This window comes from Syzygium oleosum, unplaced genomic scaffold, assembly GCF_021117445.2.
Source record: "Syzygium oleosum isolate NSW1041296 unplaced genomic scaffold, Sole_v2.1 Sole_v2.09, whole genome shotgun sequence".
Classification (NCBI taxonomy): Eukaryota; Viridiplantae; Streptophyta; class Magnoliopsida; order Myrtales; family Myrtaceae; genus Syzygium; species Syzygium oleosum.
The window spans coordinates 833397-855847 of record NW_026607493.1 but is presented as its reverse complement, the minus strand read 5'-3'; the positions used below and the strand labels follow the sequence as shown (position 1 = coordinate 855847).

The window sequence follows — 22451 nt, the reverse complement described above, 5'->3', positions numbered from 1 at the left end:
TGCATACCTTGGGGGGTAAGTACAGCGCAAGTGCCATAACTTTTATACGGAGGACACTTAACTGCCATAACTTTTTTTTGGCTCACTTGAGTGCCATAACTTTCAAAAAAAAATGATCACTTAAGTGCCACTTACGAGCTGGTCGTGAGGGCCGGAAACCGCGGCTTTTCCGACCGAACAATGACCTTCCTGGTGAGGCGAGCACCACTAGCTTGAAGAGGGGGTGTCGGTGAATCATTCCATGCCCTCCGTTCGTCTCGAAATTTTCGTTTTAGCCTCCGTTGACGAAGGTAAAAATGCTTCGTAGTCACACAATTTATCGAACCGATTTGTGTGACTACGAAGTATTTTTACCTTCGTCAACAGAGGCTAAAACGGAAATTTTGAGACGAACGGAGGCCATGAAATGATTCACCGACACCCTTTCTTCAAGCTAGTGGTGCTCATCTCGCCTGGAAGGTCACCGTTCGACCGGAAAAGTCGCGGTTTCGGGCCCTCACGACCAGTTTGTCGAGAGGGGTTGGTCGTGAGGGCCCGAAACCGCGGCTTTTCCAGCCAAACAGTGACCTTCCCGGCGAGGCGAGCACCACCAGATTGAAGAGGAGGTGTTAGTGAATCATTCTATGGCCTCCGTTCGTCTCGAAATTTCCGTTTTAGCCTCCGTTGACGAAGGTAAAAATGCTTCGTAGTCACACAAATCGGCGCGATAAATGTGTGACTGCGAAGCATTTTTACCTTGGTCAACAAAGGCTAAAACAGAAATTTCGAGACGAACGGAGGCCATGGAATGATTCACCGACACCCCCTCTTCAAGTTAGTGGTGCTCGCCTCACCGGGAAGGTCATTGTTCGGCCGGAAAAGTGGCGATTTCGGGCCCTCACGACCAGCTCGTAAGTGGCACTTAAGTGATCATTTTTTTGAAAGTTATGGCACTCAAGTGAGCCAAAAAAAAGTTATGGCACTTAAGTGTCCTCCGTACAAAAGTTATGGCACTTGTGCTGTACTTATCCCCATGCCTTAGCCTTCCTTCCCAAGACCCTGACCTGGCTCAAAACCATTATCGACCATGAACTTGGCCACCATGATAGCTGCATTAGAAACCTTAGGAACGGGCAACGGCATAGAGGAAGCCTGAACAACTTAAACTATCTCAAATGAATGATAGCTATTCTTCTCAACATGATCGGGCTCTATGTATGGGACCGATGTCGTATTGAAGATTCGGTGATCTTCCTCTCCATAAACTGTAACCAACTTTGGCTCAGCCACAAACTTGATCTTCTGATGTAAACTGGAGGGCACTACACCTGCATTGTGGATCCATGGCCGTCCCAACAAGAAATTGAAAGCAGAAGGGATATCCAACACTTGAAAAAGAATATCGAACACCGAAGGTCCGATTTGCAGCTCTAAGTTAATCTGGCCTGTCACATCCTTCTTTACTCCATCAAAGGCTCGAACAGAAGTCTTGGCTGCTTGCATGGTAGATGGATTAATACCTAGCCTTTTCAAAGTAGCCAACGGGCATAAATTCAAAGCTGACCCGTTATCAACAAGCACCCTAGCCATATGAGTCTCCTTGTACTTCACTGATATATGAAGTGCCTTATTATGACCACGTCCTTCAACTGGGATTTCCTCATCAGAAAATGCTACTTGATCCTTGAGGAGGATCGCCCCGACAAACCCCTCTAGCTTATCCTCTTCAATAGTCTCGGGCACATGAATCTCACTCAAAACCTTCATCAGAGCACCCCGATGCTTATCTGATGTCTGGAGAAGTTCCAACAACGAGACTTGTGCAGGTAACTTTCTCAGCTGATCAACCACGCTATATTCACTAGCCTTAATCACAGCTAGGAATTCCTTCGCTTATTTCTCGGCCACTGGCTTGGCCAGTTGATTATCAGCATAAGTTCGCCCTAACCTCGTTATCAAATCAACATTGTATGACCATGGAACCATCTTGTCACTTTCATAAGCGTAGGGTTGAGGTGATGCCAGCACCAATACTTCAGAAGCATCGGGTATAACGATCCCGAGGTCATCGTCAGAGGCGTCCTCGAGAGGGGGCATGTCAGTTAGCTCAGGATCCAACTTAACTTGTTCATCGGTCAACATTGCGAGTTCTTCATTCCAGTCAATGATGACCTGAGATATAGTGGCCACTAACCCGAATTCATCCGCCGTCCCAATCATTCCCTCTCTTACCAACTCATCCACCTTCTTCTCTATTTCACCGAACGACACCACTTCACCAGTCGAAACATAACCAGCTCGGACTAAAGCATCAAACATATCCTCGAAAGGGACCCTGAAGTCTTGAACCTACTTGACCCCCGGGCCAAGGACAACATTTGTACTGCTCGAATGATCAGGGAGTGGATTATTCTGCACATTGGGCTTACCGGCTGGCTGTAGTGCAAACGCTCTAGTCTCGAGTAGATCCTATACTCGATGTTTGAGCACTTGGCAATCATCTGTCGAATGTCCTACCTCACCTCTATGGTAATCGCATTTCTTCGACGGATCATACCTTGCAAAGCCGGCAGCGTTAGATCTTTGTGGCTCTGAATTCAACAAGTTCTTCTTCCTTAGTACCGCCAGCACCTGAGATAACGTCCCAGGAAGTGGAGTAAACTGGCGAGGTTTGCGCTGCTGGCGTGGGTCCTGCTGGCCTTGCCGCCCATAAGAGGTTGGCTGCTGGGTGGTAAATTGTGGCTTCGGGGCCTGAGCTGGCGTCTTCTGTACATAAGTCATGTTGACTTCGGGGACATGCTCTTTGTCCTTCTTACTAGCAAATCTCTTGCCTGATGAACCCGACTCACTGTACCATCATTTCTTGAGCCCTGACTCAATCTCCTCACTCATGGCTATCAGCTGGCTAAAAGATTGGATAGCCGTTACTAACATTTGTGAACGAACCGGCTGCGGTAGAGTGGACACAAACAGTTTCATTAAGTCACGCTCTGAGGGTTCAGGCATGATCTGTCCCGCCATGTTCCTCCAGTGAGTGGCATACTCCTTTAGAGTCTCGCCCTTTTTCTGCTCAGCTCTCTCCAGGTCTTCCCTTGTAATGGTGAGATCGAGATTGAACTTAAAGTGCTTGATGAAAAGGTTTGCCACCTCTTCCCACGAGTCCTTCCGGTTGATCTGGTGGTTGGTATACCACCTCATTGCAGCATCCTTCAAGCTTGCTTGAAAGGTTTGGATCATTAGAGGTCCGTTAGAAACATATCTGTTCATGAGCCCCTGATACATCTCGATGTGCTGAATTGGGTTTGAGGTGCCGTCGTACTTCTCGAAAGCTGGCATCTTGAATTTATCGGGCACTTGGACCCGAGCAAAAATAGACAAATCAACAGGCGGAACACTTTGAGTTCCCTCCACTTCACGTAACCTCTGGTCGAGCTTAGCCAGCAACTTGGCATTCTCGTCATTGGGGGGTGGATGAAGAACATGGGCCGCCGGAGATACACTAGTGTCAGTCAAAATGACATCATCCAGTTGAAAGGTTGGATCAGTGTTTACTGCGGGAGTTTTGTCAAGGCGGAGGCCTTGACGGGTTGGAGGTGGAATCTCCGATTGAGAGACAGCATTGATTTGTTGCTGCTTGGCCATGAGATCACTCATCATTTTGGACATGATAGCCGCGATCTGCTCATTCATTGTATTCATGTGTTCTTTCAGCTTTTCGTCAATCATGGCTGCAATCTCGGCTTGATTGGCCATCCTTCTTTTGGTCACTGATCGAGTATTATAAGGATGAGGGGGATCCGTGGCAAATTACCTACAAAAAGTAACGATCGAATAAATACAACAAGTAAGATTAGCGAGTCGGTCAATGACATCCTCTAGACCCCCAAGACAAAATTTCTTTCGAAAGACCGATTCGTCTAGTAAATTTTGAAATTTCAAATTGCTTCATTCAGTAAAAACCTGAACTAATTCCAAAATTGACAAATTATAGCTTAATGTTTCTCATTGAATTGCCCAAAATGGAAAATGTCTCAAAGGAATTCCTAGAAAGATCGCCCAGAAACAGCAACATCTATTTCCAGCAAACATCTATAGTATGAAGTACAAATGTAAGCTAACATTCCATCCTAAACATGAAATCAAATGGTCTTCTGTTTTTTAGAAGCCACGTGATCTATAGACGAATGGGCCTTCAAGGCATGCCGTAATCATGCATTCTCTTCAGCCAAAACATCTGCCTTTTCCTGGGCCTTCATCGCCTTTTCTTCGCTGATTTTAATTTGGGTCTGACGGGTATGCCGCGTTGTCACAACCGGGATCTTCGGGAGTATCTCAGCAGGGATGGTATGATACTGAATATACCGGGTCGTGGCAAAGTGACTCTTCATCCTTTCGGTGGGCTCATCTGCAAGCCAAATCAGCTTCTGAGTGGAACATTTCTGCCAAGCCTCAGAATGACGCCTAAGCTAGGCTCTGTAGCACTCGCCCTTCTCGAACTGGACTTGAAATTCATTGGGCCCGAGTGGAGATGGGATATCCTGCAAAACTCGGAATTGTCGCGTAACTCGAAGAGGCTGATAGCTGGTTGCCCCATAAATGCCCATCAAAGGTACGGGCTTCTGATCGCCATGGCATAGTCAAGCCTCAACCTCCCGAAATCACACAGCTTGCCAAAGGAAAATCTTAGAGTTTGGATCCTTGAACAAATGGACCCATTGTGTATAGTGCAAACTCTTAGTTTGATCTTGTATTTGTTTGAACCTTAAAAATAGGGTTATCAGTCATGCCCATTTCAAATACAGTCATATTTTCCCCAAATTGAGAAAGGTGTGAGAAAAGCCAGATTTGTAAAAGCTCAATCGGGGTTCGAAAAGTTCTATCTTTTTCTTTCTTGAATCGTGTCAGAGATATGAAAGTCTCTGCCGGAATTGTGTTTATGAAACTGACTCCACCACATATTAGTTTTACCGTCCAAGCTACCATAGGATCAATAGCATTTTGACGGAATGGAAAAATGATGAGTCCAAAAAAAGCTAAGATAAAAATCTTAGATCTCATGAGGACGGAGCTATTTTCGAAATATTCAATAAGAAAAGATACTGGGCATGCTTGACAATTACGCTTTAGCACTTTTTCAATTTCTTTTTTAGTCAAACTCAAAAATTCAGCAAGCGCTACCACAGGATCTACACGAATGGGTGGTTCAACTATATCCAACTCAACCGATTTCCCAATGGCAATACTGTATTCTTCCAGAGTCGGTGTGAGCTCAAACTTACCTCCCAACACAAATGTGATCGTCTCGGGGCACCAAAAATGAGCAAGTGCCTGCATGATCCCGCTCTGAACATTTATGTCTAGGATTGGCAGCATGAATCCAATGCGCTTGAGAACGTATTGCTGACCATCTGGCTTCAACTGGCCCCATAACTTCTTGAGCTCTAACTTCGAAGTAGGCACGAAACGGATATCGAGGCGACCCATTCGTATATAGACCAAGTGCCAAATGACTCAACCTAGATCAAGGACCGACCCAAAATAAGATGAAGAAAACCAAAGATAAAGCTCAAGAAATTACCGCCTTTGGGGAGAAAGTGTCAATCACAGAGACACGCACATGAATCGTGAGTTTAAATCTTAATCAATCTACCCTAAAGGCTTTTGCAAAGTGAAATGATGAACGGAACGACATGTCGCAGCGTCGCGCACAATCATCATGACTAGTCGCAGCCTCGCATACAATAGTCATGACTAGTCGGGTCCAATCACTTCGGCTTGGTTCGGTCGACAAGGGCAACCCCCATGCGTCGTAGCCTCACGTGCATGAGGACGGCCCTTGAGCCATTTTTTGGAAAAAATTTCGGGATCCAAATGGGATAACCTTTAGCGAAGCCTTACCGCCAAGGTTAAAGAACCATCTATATACCATCTTAAAACTATGGGTGTGACCCAGGTCCGGTCACAGGTTGTGTGTAGTGTAGTGTAAATACGGTAAATCATGCACAGCAATTACATGCAAACACCGCTTCAATAGTACAAAAATTAAATCACAATTCCAATCCACCAAGCCTGCAAAACAAAGGGTTAGCCAATCACTACTCCCCTTATAACTCCCATTCTGCAAAACCATTTAACACTTAAGAATGAGAATTCAATCAAATTTTGCCAAATCGAGTGATTTTTCATGAAAATTTTCTGGCCTAAGTCCTCCTTAAATTTTCAAAAAATTCAAGTTGTCCCCAGCGGAGTCGCCAAGCTGTCGCCACCTAAAAATCAGGTTTTCCAATCTTAGGCTAATGGATTACTAGATCAATTAAATTAACTAACCTAGCTCGAGTTCTCCCAAACTCTACCAATTCGCAACTTAGGTCCAATTATGAGCATGCAAATATTTTCAATGGGAACCGCCACTAATCATTTAAGGTAGGTTGATTAGAAACCTAAATAAAATAGCGGGAGTACTATTTTATTTCTACGAACCAGAGATTATAAATCCGGGGACTTGGTTACGCTAGATTACCCTAACGTCCTTTCGGTACCAATCTCAAGAAAAATGCTCAATTCGGCAATTTTGATGAATTCTTATTTAGAATTCAAAAGTGCAAAATTTTTTTTTATTTTCTTTTTATGAATTTTTTTTATATTTTTTATGCATTTTCAAATTTAAATTCAAGTCGCAAATCTTTTAGTAGAAAGATTATAACCGCTAAATCTTTCGAATTAAGCTTCGATCTGAAGCCTGACAGATCGATCCTAAAAATTCGAAATACCCGCTATGGAAATAACTCTATCTACAGCCTGATAGATAGACTTATTCCCATGTGTGCGGTTGCGGATTAAGAGATTTTCCTAACCGATCACATCTTGAAAAGATTTTGCTATCTTGAATATCTTGGATATATTCAAAAGATTTTGAAATTTTCAAATTCTATCCAAATTTGACAAGTAATACATATCCAAGATTTCCAAAGAATATTCAATTAAATCGCAGTTTTTAAAATTAAGCGAGGCAATAAAATCCTAGTTAGATAATGCCTTGATCACTCAAAATCACATTAGCATCAAATAACCCAATTTAGATAAATGAAATATGGAGACCAAATTTGGCTCGAGAAAATGACCTAGTTAGGATGATTCGCTTCCGAAACAGGACCAGCGGATGATGGCGGACTTCATGGTGGCTTCACTGCGCGGACACTCGCGAATTTGCTGGACGTTGATGATGAAACACAGCGCTACAAACGCTGCAAAGGTGTAGAACAACAGTTTGGGTGGCAGTGGATGATGCTCAATGGCTTCGCGGCACAGCAAGTTCGTCACCGTTGGCTCAAACTGTTGCGGAACGGAGTAGCGCGTTCCCGACCGATTCTTGGAGCGTAGGACGTCATCGAGCAGCTAGGATTGGGCGTAGTCATTGGCCGGTCACGCAGTAGGCGTCGGCGGGCCGGATCAACGACGACACTATAAGAAAGGCGGCTCGCGATGGAACGAAGCGAAAGCGGTGTTGTCGGTGCGGATGTTCGAGCCTGAGGTGGCTGGCTGTTCGTCAGTAAGGCTCGGCAAGGCTGCTTCGTCGTCGGACGGTGAACAGAAACGTTGTTGATAACTCTATAAAAATAGAGTTATTTTATCTACTCTAGGCAATAAATAATGCAATATTTGTTAGAATATATTTGGATTTCCTTTTATTTACTTAATTTTTCCTTGTTTATGCAGAATATTGAGATATGGAGAAAATAAGGAAAATATGGCAAAAAGAAGGAAAGGAATATGCAACCCAGAGAAGAGTTAGAAGGTGGATATCACATTGGAAATTCTGCGATTTATTCCCTAATTTTATACGAAAAAGAAGCAATTACCTTGTGAGAGGAGTCTTGGATGTTACGATATAAATAGGATAACTTGGGGGAACATGGAGTTTTTTTTTAGATCGTTTTTGTTTTCAGTGTTATGAGAGTTTTTCAAGTATTTTGAAGAAAAGATAAAAGTGGTGACAGAATTCTTGTTCTTTGATTCAAGATGTTTGGTTTAATTTCTATTGTCGTTTTTTCTTCTATTATGTTCTAATTTTCTTTGTTAGAGCTACGATGTAGCCTAACCATGATGATATGAATTTCATGCTTTTTATGCTTTGCAAGTAATTTCATTCATGTGAGTTATATATTATTGTGCTTAATGCGTTTAGGTGACTGGCCACCACTTGAATGATCTGATGTGCATGTTTGAGACTGAGAAGTAATAATATGCAATTGCTCCTTATAATATATAACGATGAATTAAATGTGGATAGAAATATACCATGTTATTTGTGTAGCTTTCGGTGATAAGGTGGTCCAAAAGATTCATTGTAAACCGGGAATATTCACAGATTTTAATGCGCTTATGTTTATTTAAATTCACATAGAAATATAGTGAATTGATAAACTGAGTAGGTTTTCTATACCTAGAGATAGGATAGTAAATAGACTAGGGAATTCCGCTATCACATGTTTGATATTGTTCTTGTATGCATAATGATCCGAAATTCATATCTAGTGGTTATGGTGAAATCGGATGCTCTAACATATTTTACCTGATTGATTATCTGCCTTTAGTTTATAAAATTTCGTTTTTAAAAATTGTCAATTTTTATTTGTTCTCAATTATATTTTGATCAGTTAGATAAATTTTAGAATTAGTCCATTTTTAATATTTAATTGGTTTATTATCATCAATCTCTGTGGGACGATACTCTTCTCATCATGATATTACTTGTTCAACACGTTCGTTGACACGTGCAGAATTTTACGAATGTCAAGGTCAGTGTCAAGCACGCAGGGGCAGATCAGAACAACTTGCCGTCGTGGAAGGAGCGGCGGTCAGCTGGCAAGGGGTGGCGCCAGCCGAAGAAGGAGTCTCGGCCAGAAGGTGTTTGGCCGAGAGACCTCTTCTCTCTCTAACCTCACGTACGTGTATCTCTCGTGTTTCTCGTGTGTGATCAGATCCCAAAAGCAAAAGCCCCCCATTGTTGACCGAGACCTCCCCCTTTTATATGCAAGACAACCTAGATTTTTTCGGGAAAGGACGTGGTCAACTTTCCTTATGCAGAACGTATATTTTATTCCTTTCCTCCCTTAGAGTTATATCTTCCTTCTGATTATGGGCGCGGGGAGGTCTTCTTGGCAGCATACTCTTTCTTGTTTTGAGAAAGATATATTGCTCAAATAATATACGTCCTCACATGAATATTCCTTTCCCAGTTGCTCTTACTATTTTCCATTGACCGACAAAATCTTGCATATTTCCACAAATATCCGAAAAACAAAGTCTATGAAATCGTGGACATCTTCAGGAAATCATGAAAGATATTTCTGCACAAGTGCCCAACCAAAAATATATTGACCGAGAATCATGCATATATTCCGAAAATTCTTCATATCCAACATGCGAAAATTCCACCCATGATAATGAACGAGTTTGGCGAAAATTTTTATTCGTGGGCTTTTAACTAAGTCCATTCGCCATTGATTTAATGCAAATGCAACTATGTGAGCCTATTACTATAAATGCTCCTAAAATCTATATGCAGTTTCACTAATAAATTTTTTTTTCTAGGGACCGAGATCGATCCCTAATTTTTATGCAATGAATGACTAATTGGGTCTCCAAAATTTAGGTGTCAACAGTTACTATCCTTGGATCGGTCTATACTGGCCCAAAATATCACATCGACAATCCTTATGGTCGAAAGTCAGTCCATGATCAAGTTCTTTGGTCACGCGAATGTAATTCCCTAATTAGCATTTCCCTAATGGTTAGTATCCCAAGAATAATCAGTTCTGGGCGAGATTTACTACAAGTGCATTAATGAAATCATGCATTTCATAGATTTCAAGTGAGTTGAAATTCGGAATGTCACAAGTTGAACGCAATTGGTAAACTCGTGGATGAGATAACGAAGGTTTTTGGCGTTTTGGAGGGATTAGGCTCAAAATATGAGAATTTCATAACCATAATTTACTGCTTGAAACCTCAACCCGACTATGATGAGGTCATTTCACAGCTTGAGAGATTTGAGGCAAGGCTGCAAAATTACTCCTCTAATCGGTTTAGCCCCAATTTGGCATATTATGGGCAAAGAACTGTTGAGGGTGAACGGAAAGTGGATTTTAACAGTGGGTTTAATTCACCAGATTGTGCGTTTGTTAGTCAGAAGGGGAATAATCGATTTTATGAAGGCAGAGGTGGAAGGAGTAATGGTAGAGGACATGGCTATGACAATGGCAGAGGCCGTGGCTTTGGTTATCAAGGAAGAAATCGGGGCTACATACCCTATGGTATGAACCAGGAGGCACAAGGGTTCAGACAACAGAATTTCTCTTATGGCTCAGGTCAAGGGTTTAGACCCTATGCAAGTTCTTCATAGAGGTACCAAGATGTTAAGTCCTACCCCTCACCTAATTCACCTGAGAACAAGAATTATCAAGAAGAGAGAGCACCAGATAATGTGAGAGTTGCATGTCAAATTTGTAAACGTCCAGGACATGACGCACTAAGGTGCTAGTACCGATTCGACAACTCCTTCCAAAGCGAGGAAATCCCAACTGTAATTGCCGCCATGCATCTTGAGGACTCAAAGGGAAGTGAATGGTACCCGGATACAGGTGCCACTGCTCATATCACTGCAAATCTCGGTATAATTCACAACCCTTCAAAGTATCTGGTAATGATAGTGTTATGGAAGGTGATGGATCATGCCTTCCTATCACATTTACTGGTAATGCTTTCCTTCATACTGAGCATGATATATTACCCCTTTAATGACGTATTGGTGGTTCCAAAAATAACGAAAAACCTTCTATTAGTCTCAAATCTAACTGATGATTATCCTTGCTCTTTTGTTTTTGACAAATATGGTGTTTATGTCAAGGACAATCAAACCAACTCGGTAATGATGCTTGGAAGGAAAATTGGGGGACTTTACAGAGTCGATCAACAAGCAACTAAGGCTCTTTTTACTCAAAGACATAAGGCAATGGGTGAAGAAGTGTGGCACCAGAGGCTTGCTCACACTAATTGACAGACACTTAAAGTTCTGCAGAATCAGAAACTTATTCGGTGGAATAAACAAGCTCAAGCCATGTAGGAGCTGTCGGATTGTAAAGAGTGCTAAGTTGTCATTTCCTTTATCAGAGTCTGCAACCAATTTTCCTCTAGAAAGATTCATTGCGATATTTGGGGTCCATCACCAGTAAAATCCTTTCAAGGTTTCAGATTTTACGTCATGTTTGTAGATGACTTTTCCCGTTATAGTTAGGTATATCCAATGAAGTTAAAATCAGATTTTATGATATCTTAATTCTCTTTCAAAAATGTGTGGAAAATCAATTTGATCGCAAAATCAAAGTGTTTCAAAGCGACGGAGGGGGAGAGTTTACTAGTATGAAATTTCAGAAATATTTGCAGAACTATGGTATAAAGAATTACATGTCAAGTCCATATACCCTGAAACAAAATGGGGTTTCGGAAAGGAAACATCGACATCTCATGGAGCTTGGGTTGTCTATGCTTTATCATGTGAGAATTCCATTGATTTACTGTGTTAATTCATTTTTAACTGCAAACCATATCATCAATCTCCTTCCAACCCCAAATCTGCAGCTGGACAGTCCTCATAGTAAGATCTTTGGGCAAAAACCAAGATACGAGTTTCAAAAATCGAGATATGATTTTCTCCGAGTGTTTGGTTGTGCCTGTTATCCTTGTCTCCGACTGTATGCACAACATAAATTTGATCCCCATTCTCTCACTTGTGTGTTTCTTGGTTACAGCGAGAAGCATAAAGGGTACCGTTGTACCAACAAATGGGAGGATTTATATCAGCAGAAACGTTACATTCGATGAAGGTCTCTTTCCATTTGCTCAGAAGTTGAATGATGTGTTCCCTCAATATTCAGTTTTGTATAAGAAATGGGTTGAAGAAGTGAAGTTCATGGGGTCTGATAGAGAATCACCACCGAAAAATACTGCACATGATAATTCGGGTTTTTTACAAGGTAATGATGTCTTTGAGATTGGACAAATTAGAGTGCCTTACAAGGAAACACCTGTGTCACAAATGTCTCCCACTATTAAGTTGGAGAACACGTGTTCATGAACAATTTGAAGAAACTCCAGCAACTAACAGTTGTAAGCCACCTATATAAGATGCGGTGACATCCGAACAGCTGAGAATCACTTCTACTCACCAAATGTAGACATGGCTTAAATTTGGGATTATAAAGCCCACCCCCAAATACTCGTGCCTAGCTGAATACCAGGTTCCTGCAGAACCCAAATCTGTAAAATCAGCACTTGCACATGAAGGTTGGAATAAGGCCATGAGAGAGGAAATGGATGCCTTGCATAAGAACCAGACCTTGATTTTGGTTCCACAAACTGATCAAATGAATGTGATCGGGTGCAAATGGATATTTAAAACCAAATTGGCAGCAGATGAGAGCCTTGACAAATTAAAGGCACGTTTGGTAGATAAAGGCTATCACCAAGAAGAGGGGATCGATTTTCTCGAGACATTTAGGATCTGTTTAGTAACGTTTCTATTCCTAGAAATAATTTCTGTTCAGAAACAGTTTTTTTATTTCTATTTCCCAGACGAGTTTCTAAGCAAAAAAACGCGTTTAATAACTGCACAAAATTTCTATTCCTGAAGTAGAAAAAGAACAAAAATGTGCTTGGTAGCTCACTAAAAATTTCTACTCCCAATTTTTTCATTTAATTATAAAATTGTCGGTGGAGACTTAACGATTCATGCCGGATAAAATTGGATTAGAAATAGAATAAGAATACATTATGATATAGAATTGGATGACCTTAATACAATCATAAAGAAAATTACTCGTTATAGACAAAACAAATATCCGATGGTGGTCAAGGAAATTGCAGTTTATGGGACTTAACAATTCATATTTGGATAAAATTGGACTAGAAATAGAATAATAATAATATATTATGATATAAAATTAAATGACCTTAATGCAATCATAAAGAAAATTGCTCATTATAAACAAAGCAAATACCAGATGGTAATCGAGGAAATTGCAGTTTAGGGTGTAGGATTTGGGGTTAGGGGTTAGAGTTTTAGGATTTTGATTTTAAGGTTTAGAATTTTGGATTTTGGATTTTAGGTTTTGGATTTTAGGGTTTAGGGTTTGGGGTTTAGGTTTTAGAGTTTCGGGTTTTGGGTTTAGTGTTTCGGGTTTAGGGTTTAAGGGTTTGGGGTTTTGTGGTTTAGGGTTTAGGGTTTTAGGGATTCGGGTTTTGGGCATTAGGATTTGGGATTTAAGGTTTAGGATTTGGGGTTTTGCGGTTTAGCCTTTTAGGATTTCGGGTTTGGAAATACGATTTTAGGATTTAGGTTTTAGGGTTTCGGGTTTGTAGTCTTGGGGTTTGGGGTTTGGGGTTTAAGGTTTAGTGTTTCGGGTTTTCGGTTTGGGATTTTAGGGTTTGGGTTTTTGGGTTTAGGATTTCGGGTTTTTGATTTTAATGTTGTAGGTTTTAGGGTTTGGGTATTGAGATTTAAGGTTTTTGGGTTTAAAGTTTGAGAGTTAAGGTTTAGGGTTTTGGAGTTTATGGTTTGAGGGTTAAGGTTTAGAGTTTTAGGGTTTAGGATTTGAGGTTTAGGGTTTAATATGAGAATATTTTGTGAAAGAAAAAGAGTTGATCTTGTTTCTCTATTGTTTCTCTTTTTGTTCCAGAAACAGAAAAGTATATTTTTTTTACTTCTTATTTCTGCTCCAAATCTATTCCCTGACCACTTTTTTGTTCCGGAGAATAAAAAAACTAACTAACGTTACTAAACGGATTTTTGTTCTTTCTCTGTTCCGAGAAACAAAAGAACAGAAAAACAGAAACGTTACTAAACAGGCCCTTAGTCCTATGGTGAAACAAGCGACAATTCGCATTGTCCTCTCATTAGCTATGGTGCAAAAATGGTCGATACACCAATTAGACGTCAAGAACGCCTTCTTGCATGGTATGCTTAATGAAACAGTATATATGAAGCAGCCCTCAGGATTCTCGAAACTCCCCAATCATGTATGTTTGCTCCGAAAGTCTCTGTATGGTTTGCGTAAGGCTCCGCGTGCATGGTTCGAGAAATTAAGCAATTTCCTCTTGGAATCGGGCTTTTTCTGCAGTGTTATTGACCCATCTCTTTTTATCTTACACAAGGGTCAAGATACAGTTCTACTCTTGCTATACGTCAATGACATTGTGTTAATCGGAAGTTCAAATCAGCTGCTCACTTAATTGATCAAACCTCGTAGCTCCAGCTTCCACATGAAAGACTTGGGTTGTTTACACTATTTTTTGGGTATAGAGGCCAAGTACACATCTGAAGAATTATTTCTCTGTCAAACGAAATATGCCATTCACCTCCTGGAATTAGCAAATATGAAGGGATGTAAACCCATCTCCACACCCTTGTCACTAAAACCAGTTCACAACTCTGGTGATGATGTTTATCTTGACAACCCGTTGGAATACAGAAGCTTAGTGGGTGGTCTGCAATATCTAACGATAACTAGACCATATATTGCGTATGCCACTAACTTGTTATGCCAAAAAATGCAGAATCCGACAGTGGGTGACTTAAATAAATTGAAGCGAGTATTGCATTATATCAAGGAAACTGTTAACTTGGGACTTTTCATTCACTCAAATAGCTCGTTGAATTTATATGATTTTTCGGATGCCGACTAGGCCGGTTGTGCTGATTCGAGACGCTCCACCACGGGGTTTTGCACTTACCTTGGTTCAAATATCATCTCTTGGTCGGCAAAGAAACAAACCATAGTGTCACGGTCATCGACCGAAGCAGAGTACATAGCACTTGCCTCTGCTATTGCCGATCTTACGCGGATTGCATTTGTCCTGAGAGACATCGGGATTCACTTAACCTCACCGACTGTATTGTTTTGTGATAATCAATCTGTGATTTCTCTTATATCTAATCCTATCTTACATGCCAGAACGAAGAATATTGAAATCGATTTCCACTTTGTCCGTGAGAAGGTTTCGTTAGGTTTACTCAGTGTGCAATATGTTCCTAGCCATCGTCAAATTGCGAACATTTTTACCAAGGCCTTGTCTAGATTTGATCATTGTTCTCTCATAATCAAACTGGGTTTAGGTTTCAAAACCACACGCAATTTGAGGGGGGATGTTGAGAGTAAAGGTCCGTTTGAAAATTTAGCTCTGGGTCAAGATAGTGAAGTGAAGAAGACAACGAAAACTCTGACCAAAAACAAGTGTGAGACTCGACGAAGCTCTCGTCAATCATGGCATCGTAGAGATCGTTTCTCGAACCGGGCCCAAAAACAGGACGGGCCGCAGCCCAAGAGCGAAGGAATTGACACCACGGCTCATGAGAGGCACAACCGTAATTTTGGAGGAGCCAAAACCCTAATCCTCCGTGACCGAAAGCATATAAGAACGAAGCAGAGCCCTCTCTCGTAATCTTTTTCCTCTCTTCCTTTCCTATTTTTCCGACCTTGTGTGTTTGTGTGTGGGGGTGATGATGGAGGGCTTTCAGATAAATTTTTTACGGAGTATAAAGAAATGGCTATGATGATGATATTTTCTATTTATCCGGTTCTTGTGTAGTTTCATTTCTTTAGTACTTCGTTCTTTCAAAGTATTAACTCAAGTAAAGTTAAGAGAAAAAAAAAAAAACAAAATAAGATTAATAAGTAAACCAAGAACAATCCAGCTCACACGGGATGCGGGGAAGACACGTGCCACCCCCGCGTTGATCTTTTTGCTTGCTTGTTCCCACCCTCCACCCACTGTTTCTTCGTCACAGAAGAAGAAGCACAAGCTTCCCCCGATCGGTGACGATGGAAAGCTAAAACCTTCATCGCTCTCTCGCTACTGCCTTCCTCGCTCGCTAGCCTGTAGCGTCACGGATTGGATTAACGTGTCTGGTGGGCCGTACTGAATCGCTGTCGATCGGACGCGGGAAGAATTTCGTGGGGGATCGAAGCTCGAATGGAATTTCTGGGTATCGCGTGGACAGGTAACTCTTCCCCTGTGCGGTGCTGCTGCTTTAGTCGAGGAAATTCATCGAGTTGCAGTAATTGGACTTCTTTCCGATGCGATTGAATTGGGGTATTGAGCTGCGATTTTTGGTGGGTTTGGTGCTGATCGGACGTGACATCGGTACGTCGGTCGCTTTGTTCTTGTTCGTGTTGGACGAATTGTGGGTTCTGGTTATTTAGAGCGCTCGAGTGGTAGTTGCTAGTCCTAGAATTGGTGGGGCTGCTGGGTTTTAGGATCGAGGGCTTTCGCTTTGGGGGGCATTTTTCGAGATGGCCGTGGCAAGCAAGACCCGGAATATGTTGGAGGGTCTGGTGAGAGAAGGTTCGTTCAAGTGGTTGATCGGGAACCGGACCCTGTTCGGTGAAGAATTCGAAGAAATGGGCAAGTCTCCGTCGGCTCGAAGGAACTGGATACCGGAGCTGTCTCCGATAGCGAATATCGTCGTTCGCCGATGCTCCAAGTAAGCACCCGGGACCTATTTTAAATTGTATTCTGACAATCCTTTACTTCGATTGTGGGGATAGAATTGAGGCACTTAGAATGTCGGTAGTTTGATACCATATCGTAGCATTGGATTTGGTATCGCACATCATAATGTTCTGTAAATGCAGAGTCCTCGGTACTCCGACGATTGAGCTTCAGGAGAGCTTCAACAGAGAGGCTTCTGATTCTGTGAAGCATCCGTCAGTCTATGCGAGGAACTTTTTGGAATATTGTTGCTTCAGGACACTTGCACTCTCTATTCAAGTAACCAGCCATCTGGCTGATAAAAAATTCCGGCGCCTAACGTATGACATGATGGTAGCTTGGGAAACACCCAGTGCCAGCGAATCTTTAGTTCACGTGAGTCTCCCTTCGTCTACATGGTTTACTTTTAGTATACCTTTTTTCTCAATTCTTCCTAGAAATGTTCAGACCGCATATCTTGGTGGGAGATTTTGATTTCTCTTCACTTGTGAGCTGGCGCCTGTCCTTGTTTGTAAGTGTGAAGAACAACATAGTGAAATGAAAATGCATCAAAGATTACTCAGCTGACTTTAGTGCTTGGTTGCTACAATTAGATGAAATTGCTTATATAGGTTGGTTATATTGCTTAGGTATTCTGCAATCTGCACCTTTTACCAGTCGAAATGTTTAATGTTATTTTCCTAATGCAGGAAGGTGAAGATGTTACTGTCGGTGTACAAGCTTTCTCTCGTATAGCTCCAGCTGTCCCTATCATTGCAAATGTTGTTATTAGTGAAAACCTTTTTGAAGTGCTCACCGCTTCCACGGGTGGTCGGCTTCATTTTTCTGTCTATGATAAGTACCTTATGGGTCTGGAAAGGTATTACATCTCAATTTGCTGCATATGAGTGATTTGGAGAAGGCAATTTTTGCATAGATGAGAAAGATTTTATTCTATACTATGGGATGTATTTAGAGATTCAATAACGATGCTGCCCTACCATATCATCATGGTTATTGTGTGTTTTCTAAATTGCTTTTTGGGCAAACTCTCATAATCTTTTATTTGTCCTTGTAGAGCTATAAAAAAATTGAAGTCCCAGTCAGAATCATCCCTCCTTTCAGGTGTTCGATCTTCTCGAGGAGAAAAGATTCTTGAAGTGGATGGAACCGTAACAACACAACCAGTTCTTGAACATGTAGGAATGTCTACATGGCCTGGTACATATCAAGGATCGACATTCTTAGATGTTGGTTTTCTGTAAATCTAAAATTCTTCCATCAATTGAAAAGTCCCATTGGTCAAAGATCTTTAGCTTCAAGGCTTGTTGTTCCTCATTTATATAGAATAGCAGCATTGACTAGTGACTGTAGTTTTTCTTTTTCTCTTTTCCTTATCACCTATATTTCTTTCTTTGGTGTTGCCTCCGCGCAGGTCGTTTAACACTGACTGATCACGCCTTTTATTTTGAACCACTCCGGATGGTATCTTATGACGATGCCAAAAAGTATGACTTATCAGATGATCTGAAACAGATTGTCAAGCCCGAGCTGACTGGACCATGGGGCACCAGGTTGTTTGACAAGGCAATCATGTACAAATCAACATCATTGTAAGGCGTGAGGCATTTCTCTAGAGTTTAATATTTGCTTCTTATGATTCATCTTTCTGAAATCAAATTGGCTCATTCGGTTCCCTGCGTCTTTCATTATGTCTTCACTTCATGCAGATTGGAACCTGTTGTCATGGAGTTTCCTGAACTCAAAGGACATGCTCGTCGTGACTATTGGTTGGCGATAGTCCGGGAGATTTTATATGTGCACCGCTTTATTAAGAAATTCCAGATCACTGGAGTGGAACGAGATGAAGCACTTTCAATGGCTGTACTTGGAATCTTACGGATACAGGCCATTAGAGAACTTAGTTCCTCAGTCCCTCTTCGCTGTGAGGATCTTCTCATGTTTAATCTCTGTGACCAACTTCCTGGCGGAGACTTAATACTGGAAGCTCTTGCAAACAGGTCATCCATGAGGGAACTAGACCGTACTAATAGTTACAATGACGGGGGTGGTGGAATGTATTCCGTTTCCTCGCTCGCGATGATTTCTAACCTGGGGTTCTTTGGGAGTGGTTCTAATAACCTAAATGAAGCAGGGCTTGTTGTGGGTGAGATTGCTGTGGGGGAAATCAGTTCGTTAGAAAGAGTGGTGAAAGAATCTAGAAACAGCTATGAAAAGGTGGTGGTGGCACAAGCAACTGTTGATGAAGTTAAAGTTGATGGGATTGATACCAACATGGCAGTCATGAAGGTATTAATGACGATAGTGATTCAATCATTACTATCCTATTGGCAAAAACGAAAAGTTACTATCTATTTATATAGGTTTGACGTTACTGTTGTCTCTACATGTTCATGTCATTAAATAGAGGTGGGAACAAGATGGTTGTAGTGGCGTCCCATCCCAAGTAGCTGAATTTATCAGATTTATGTTAGATCGTTGTTTATATTTTACTCATTCCACAGGAGTTACTGTTTCCTCTTATTGAAGTTGGCAAGTGGCTTCTTTCTCTGGCATATTGGGATAATCCTTTGCACTCTTCCATCTTCTGTTTGGCCATCACTTACATCATTTGCAGGTAATGTGCTGGTATTGCAAACCATCTTTTTGTTAACTCTACCCTTCTGTTTAAAGTTATACCTGCTTTTGTCTTTATATTCTTTTCCTGCTTAGAAGGAATATGTTATGATTTGCCTGAATGATGAAATGATTATTTAGGGCCAAAATTATGATTAAATGACTTATTCGCTTTTTTTTCTGCATCATTCGTGGGGAAAATGTAAAGTCTGGTTTGTAGAACGTTTTGGGAGATGTCTGAGTAGGTAGTGTGAGCATTATCCTATTTTGGGAAGGTGATCGGTAAAGTCTACCTGACTATTTATAAAGGCTTTTGGCAAATATGGCCTATGGCAGTAAGAGCCAACTTTAGAGTGACCAAAATCTCTCTGGCACTCTGCATGTTGTGGATTTTTGTATGGTGTTTGACATCAGATGGTCATTTATTTTGCACATACTAGATAGTGTATGTGACCATTAAAAAGGTTATCAAGTCTTCTACTGGAAGATCAATCTGCATTGCTGGAGTCTTCCAGACTTTTCTAGTTTTTGGTGTATACTCTTGACTTGCGGACGCATTGAATTTATCCTAGTGCATCATGTGCCTATGAAACTTCAATCATGAATCTCCTTAGGAATTAAGGTGGGACTGGTAAAAAGAAGCTGCAAGAACACCATATTTCCTTGGCATGCATTGAAAACACTGAGTTCTCTAAGAACTTCTTGTATGTGCTTCGCAGGGGATTGCTCGGTTATGCCTTTGCATTTGGGCTCATGTTTCTTGCAGTTTTCATGGTACTTAATAAGTACCTTAGTGGAGGGAAATCCATTCACGAAGTCAATGTAGTAGCCCCTCCTGTGATGAACACAATGGAGCAGCTTTTGGCTGTTCAAAATGCAATTTCCCAAGCTGAAGGGTTCATCCAGGACGCAAACATAGTCCTCTTGAAATTACGTGGCTTAATGATGTCCATTTACCCTCAGGTAACTAGAACAAAGACTGAAAGTGTTTTATTCAGTTTTCCAACTTTTTATTCCTTAGTCTTTGAAATTTTGTATTCACATTGTTTGTTACTCCTGCTTATTAGGCAAGTGAGAAATTTTCAGTAGCTCTCTTTCTGTTGGCGCTGATGCTCGTTCTAGTTCCCAGTAAGTACATGTTGTTAATGGTTTTCTTGGAGACTTTTACAAGATATTCTCCTCTACGGAAAGCAAGTACTGAGAGATGGATGAGGAGGTTGAGAGAGTGGTGGTTCAGTATACCGGCAGCTCCCGTTGTTCTTGAAAGAGAGAAAGAAGATAAGAAGAGAAAGTGATGGTGTGAGGATATGTATAGGTCTTAGAATGCAGGTAAGTTTTCTGTTAACAAGTGCTGCTACATCTGAAAAAAAGAAGGGAAGTCTGCACGAGATAAATCATGAATCTGTCTAGTTTCTGTATATAATTGAAAGTGCTCGGGCTTCTGCTGATGTAAATGACTTTTTTCCGATCTTCAACGAAGTGGGAATATAACCAGCTTTTAACATATGGCTTTTCTGCTATTTATGATTTTACAGCGGCTTTATTTTTTATTTATCGTGAAATGTTGCAGGCTTTATTAGTACGTCGTATTTGACATCCTTTTTTATTCTTAGCCAACAATAAAGAAGGCTGTGCTGCTTCGAAGTCCCCTGAAATTTAATCTAATTAACTACCCTTATGCCTTTTTGTTTGTAAAAAGGATCTTGAAAAATACATTTTGCTGGCAAACTGTAATGCTTCATCTAGTGAGATACAATTAAGTTGGCTGTTTAGTCTTTGGGTACTTCATGTTGTTGACTCTTCCTTGGGTACTAGGAAAAGTCTTTTACAAGTACAGACACTCTGCTCAACTTAATAAGCTTTGCTAACTTCTCCTCGCTTGAAAGTTTGATATTCATAATGAATCAAAATCCATGCTTATTTCTCGTCCAATTAGAAGCCATTCTCCCTCCGATAATGTATGAATGCCGGCCTTGTTGATTTGTCTTTAGTTACTTATTCATGCCTGTTCGACTGGAAAATCTCGAATTCCGAAGTTCCCACCTAGTGTTTGATGTATTTGCTACTTCGAGTTGTCCCTATCTTCACACCGATGTAGGTGGCTAGTAGTGCAATTATGGAATGCATTTCACTGTTCGCCAAAATATCAGACAAGAATTAGACCTGAGTGTGCTATGTGGGCCATGAACCACTCAATATGTGTGCTAGCTTGCATGTCTTGCAATGGGGCTTCCCAGTCAAAGAATAGACGTTAGTGCATGAGGTGGTCCCTGGATCACCAAAATTTGTGCTCTTGGCGTGACGTTCCATGGGGGTTTCGTCTCGGTTAAAGCTCTTTCTCTAGATAGAGCAATCGACTGTTGTCAACATAGCGTGAGGTCTCAACTGTTAGAATTCTTATGATAATGTCTAACGCTAGTTCAAGTGTAGATATTTCTTATTCTTCGCCAGGATGGGCCCATTACATATAATGACATGAATTGATTCAAGACTCTCTCTCTCTCTCTCTCTTCTTTCCTCTCTGGCTATCGATTAATTTCCATCGGGTGTGGCGATTTTCTTTCTCGATCGAATCGAGTAATTATGGATTCTCCTGGATTCGTGACATTTAGAGGTGGTCCTGAGCTTCCGGTAGCACCAAGGGTCGAACTAGTGAGAGTTAAGAGGAGCTGGTTGTGAATGTAATTGACCCAGGATGTTCTTTGCTCAAGTCTGACCGGAGACAAAAGTGGCTGAAAGTAGAACTTTGGAGGCGTTTGGTGTAAATTTCCGAAGACAAAGATGAGACCTTGAATCATCATCAAGACGCCTTCAATACAAATTAACTTTCGGATTGCAGTATTGTGTGGACAATGTCATATCTTTCTCATCGCATATTATTATTATGTCAATGAGATTTTCATTTTGTTAAAGTCATAACTTTCGGTCTATTTTTTCGTCTGCATATCCTTAAATATGTGATTTTTCAAAGGCAATATTGTAATTATTATAGATTTTTTTAGTCAAATAGCTCTCTTGTCCTTCACTAGTCTAATACAAATTAAAATTTATAAGAAATAAATGTAATTATCATAAGCAAAATGTTAGGGCATAATAACGACAATACAAAAAATGGTAATAATATTATGCTTTTACTTCATAACAAAACAAATGGTTAATACCGCGAAAAACCCCAAACTGCTACGTCTGTGTTTGACCGCGAAAAACCCCAAAACTGTTACATCCGTAATTAATTTACTCTCCATTAATTTCCGTTAAATTGAATTAATATCACTAAAAAATTACAAATTAGTATACCTGTCAACTAC

The 22451-nt window shown here is 40.9% G+C and overlaps 1 protein-coding gene across 1 annotated transcript; it reads left to right on the top strand.

Annotated features, from left to right (window-relative positions):
• The first annotated feature begins 15796 nt into the window (after positions 1 to 15796).
• Positions 15797 to 20647, top strand: LOC115680399 (uncharacterized). Its single transcript, XM_030604198.2, has 9 exons — positions 15797 to 16519; positions 16671 to 16902; positions 17217 to 17386; positions 17585 to 17727; positions 17942 to 18119; positions 18237 to 18816; positions 19032 to 19144; positions 19863 to 20106; positions 20211 to 20647. Exons 1-9 carry the CDS (start codon positions 16329 to 16331, stop codon positions 20436 to 20438), a joined length of 2079 nt encoding a protein of 692 aa, XP_030460058.2. The 5' UTR covers positions 15797 to 16328; the 3' UTR covers positions 20439 to 20647.
• The last annotated feature ends 1804 nt before the right edge of the window (positions 20648 to 22451 follow it).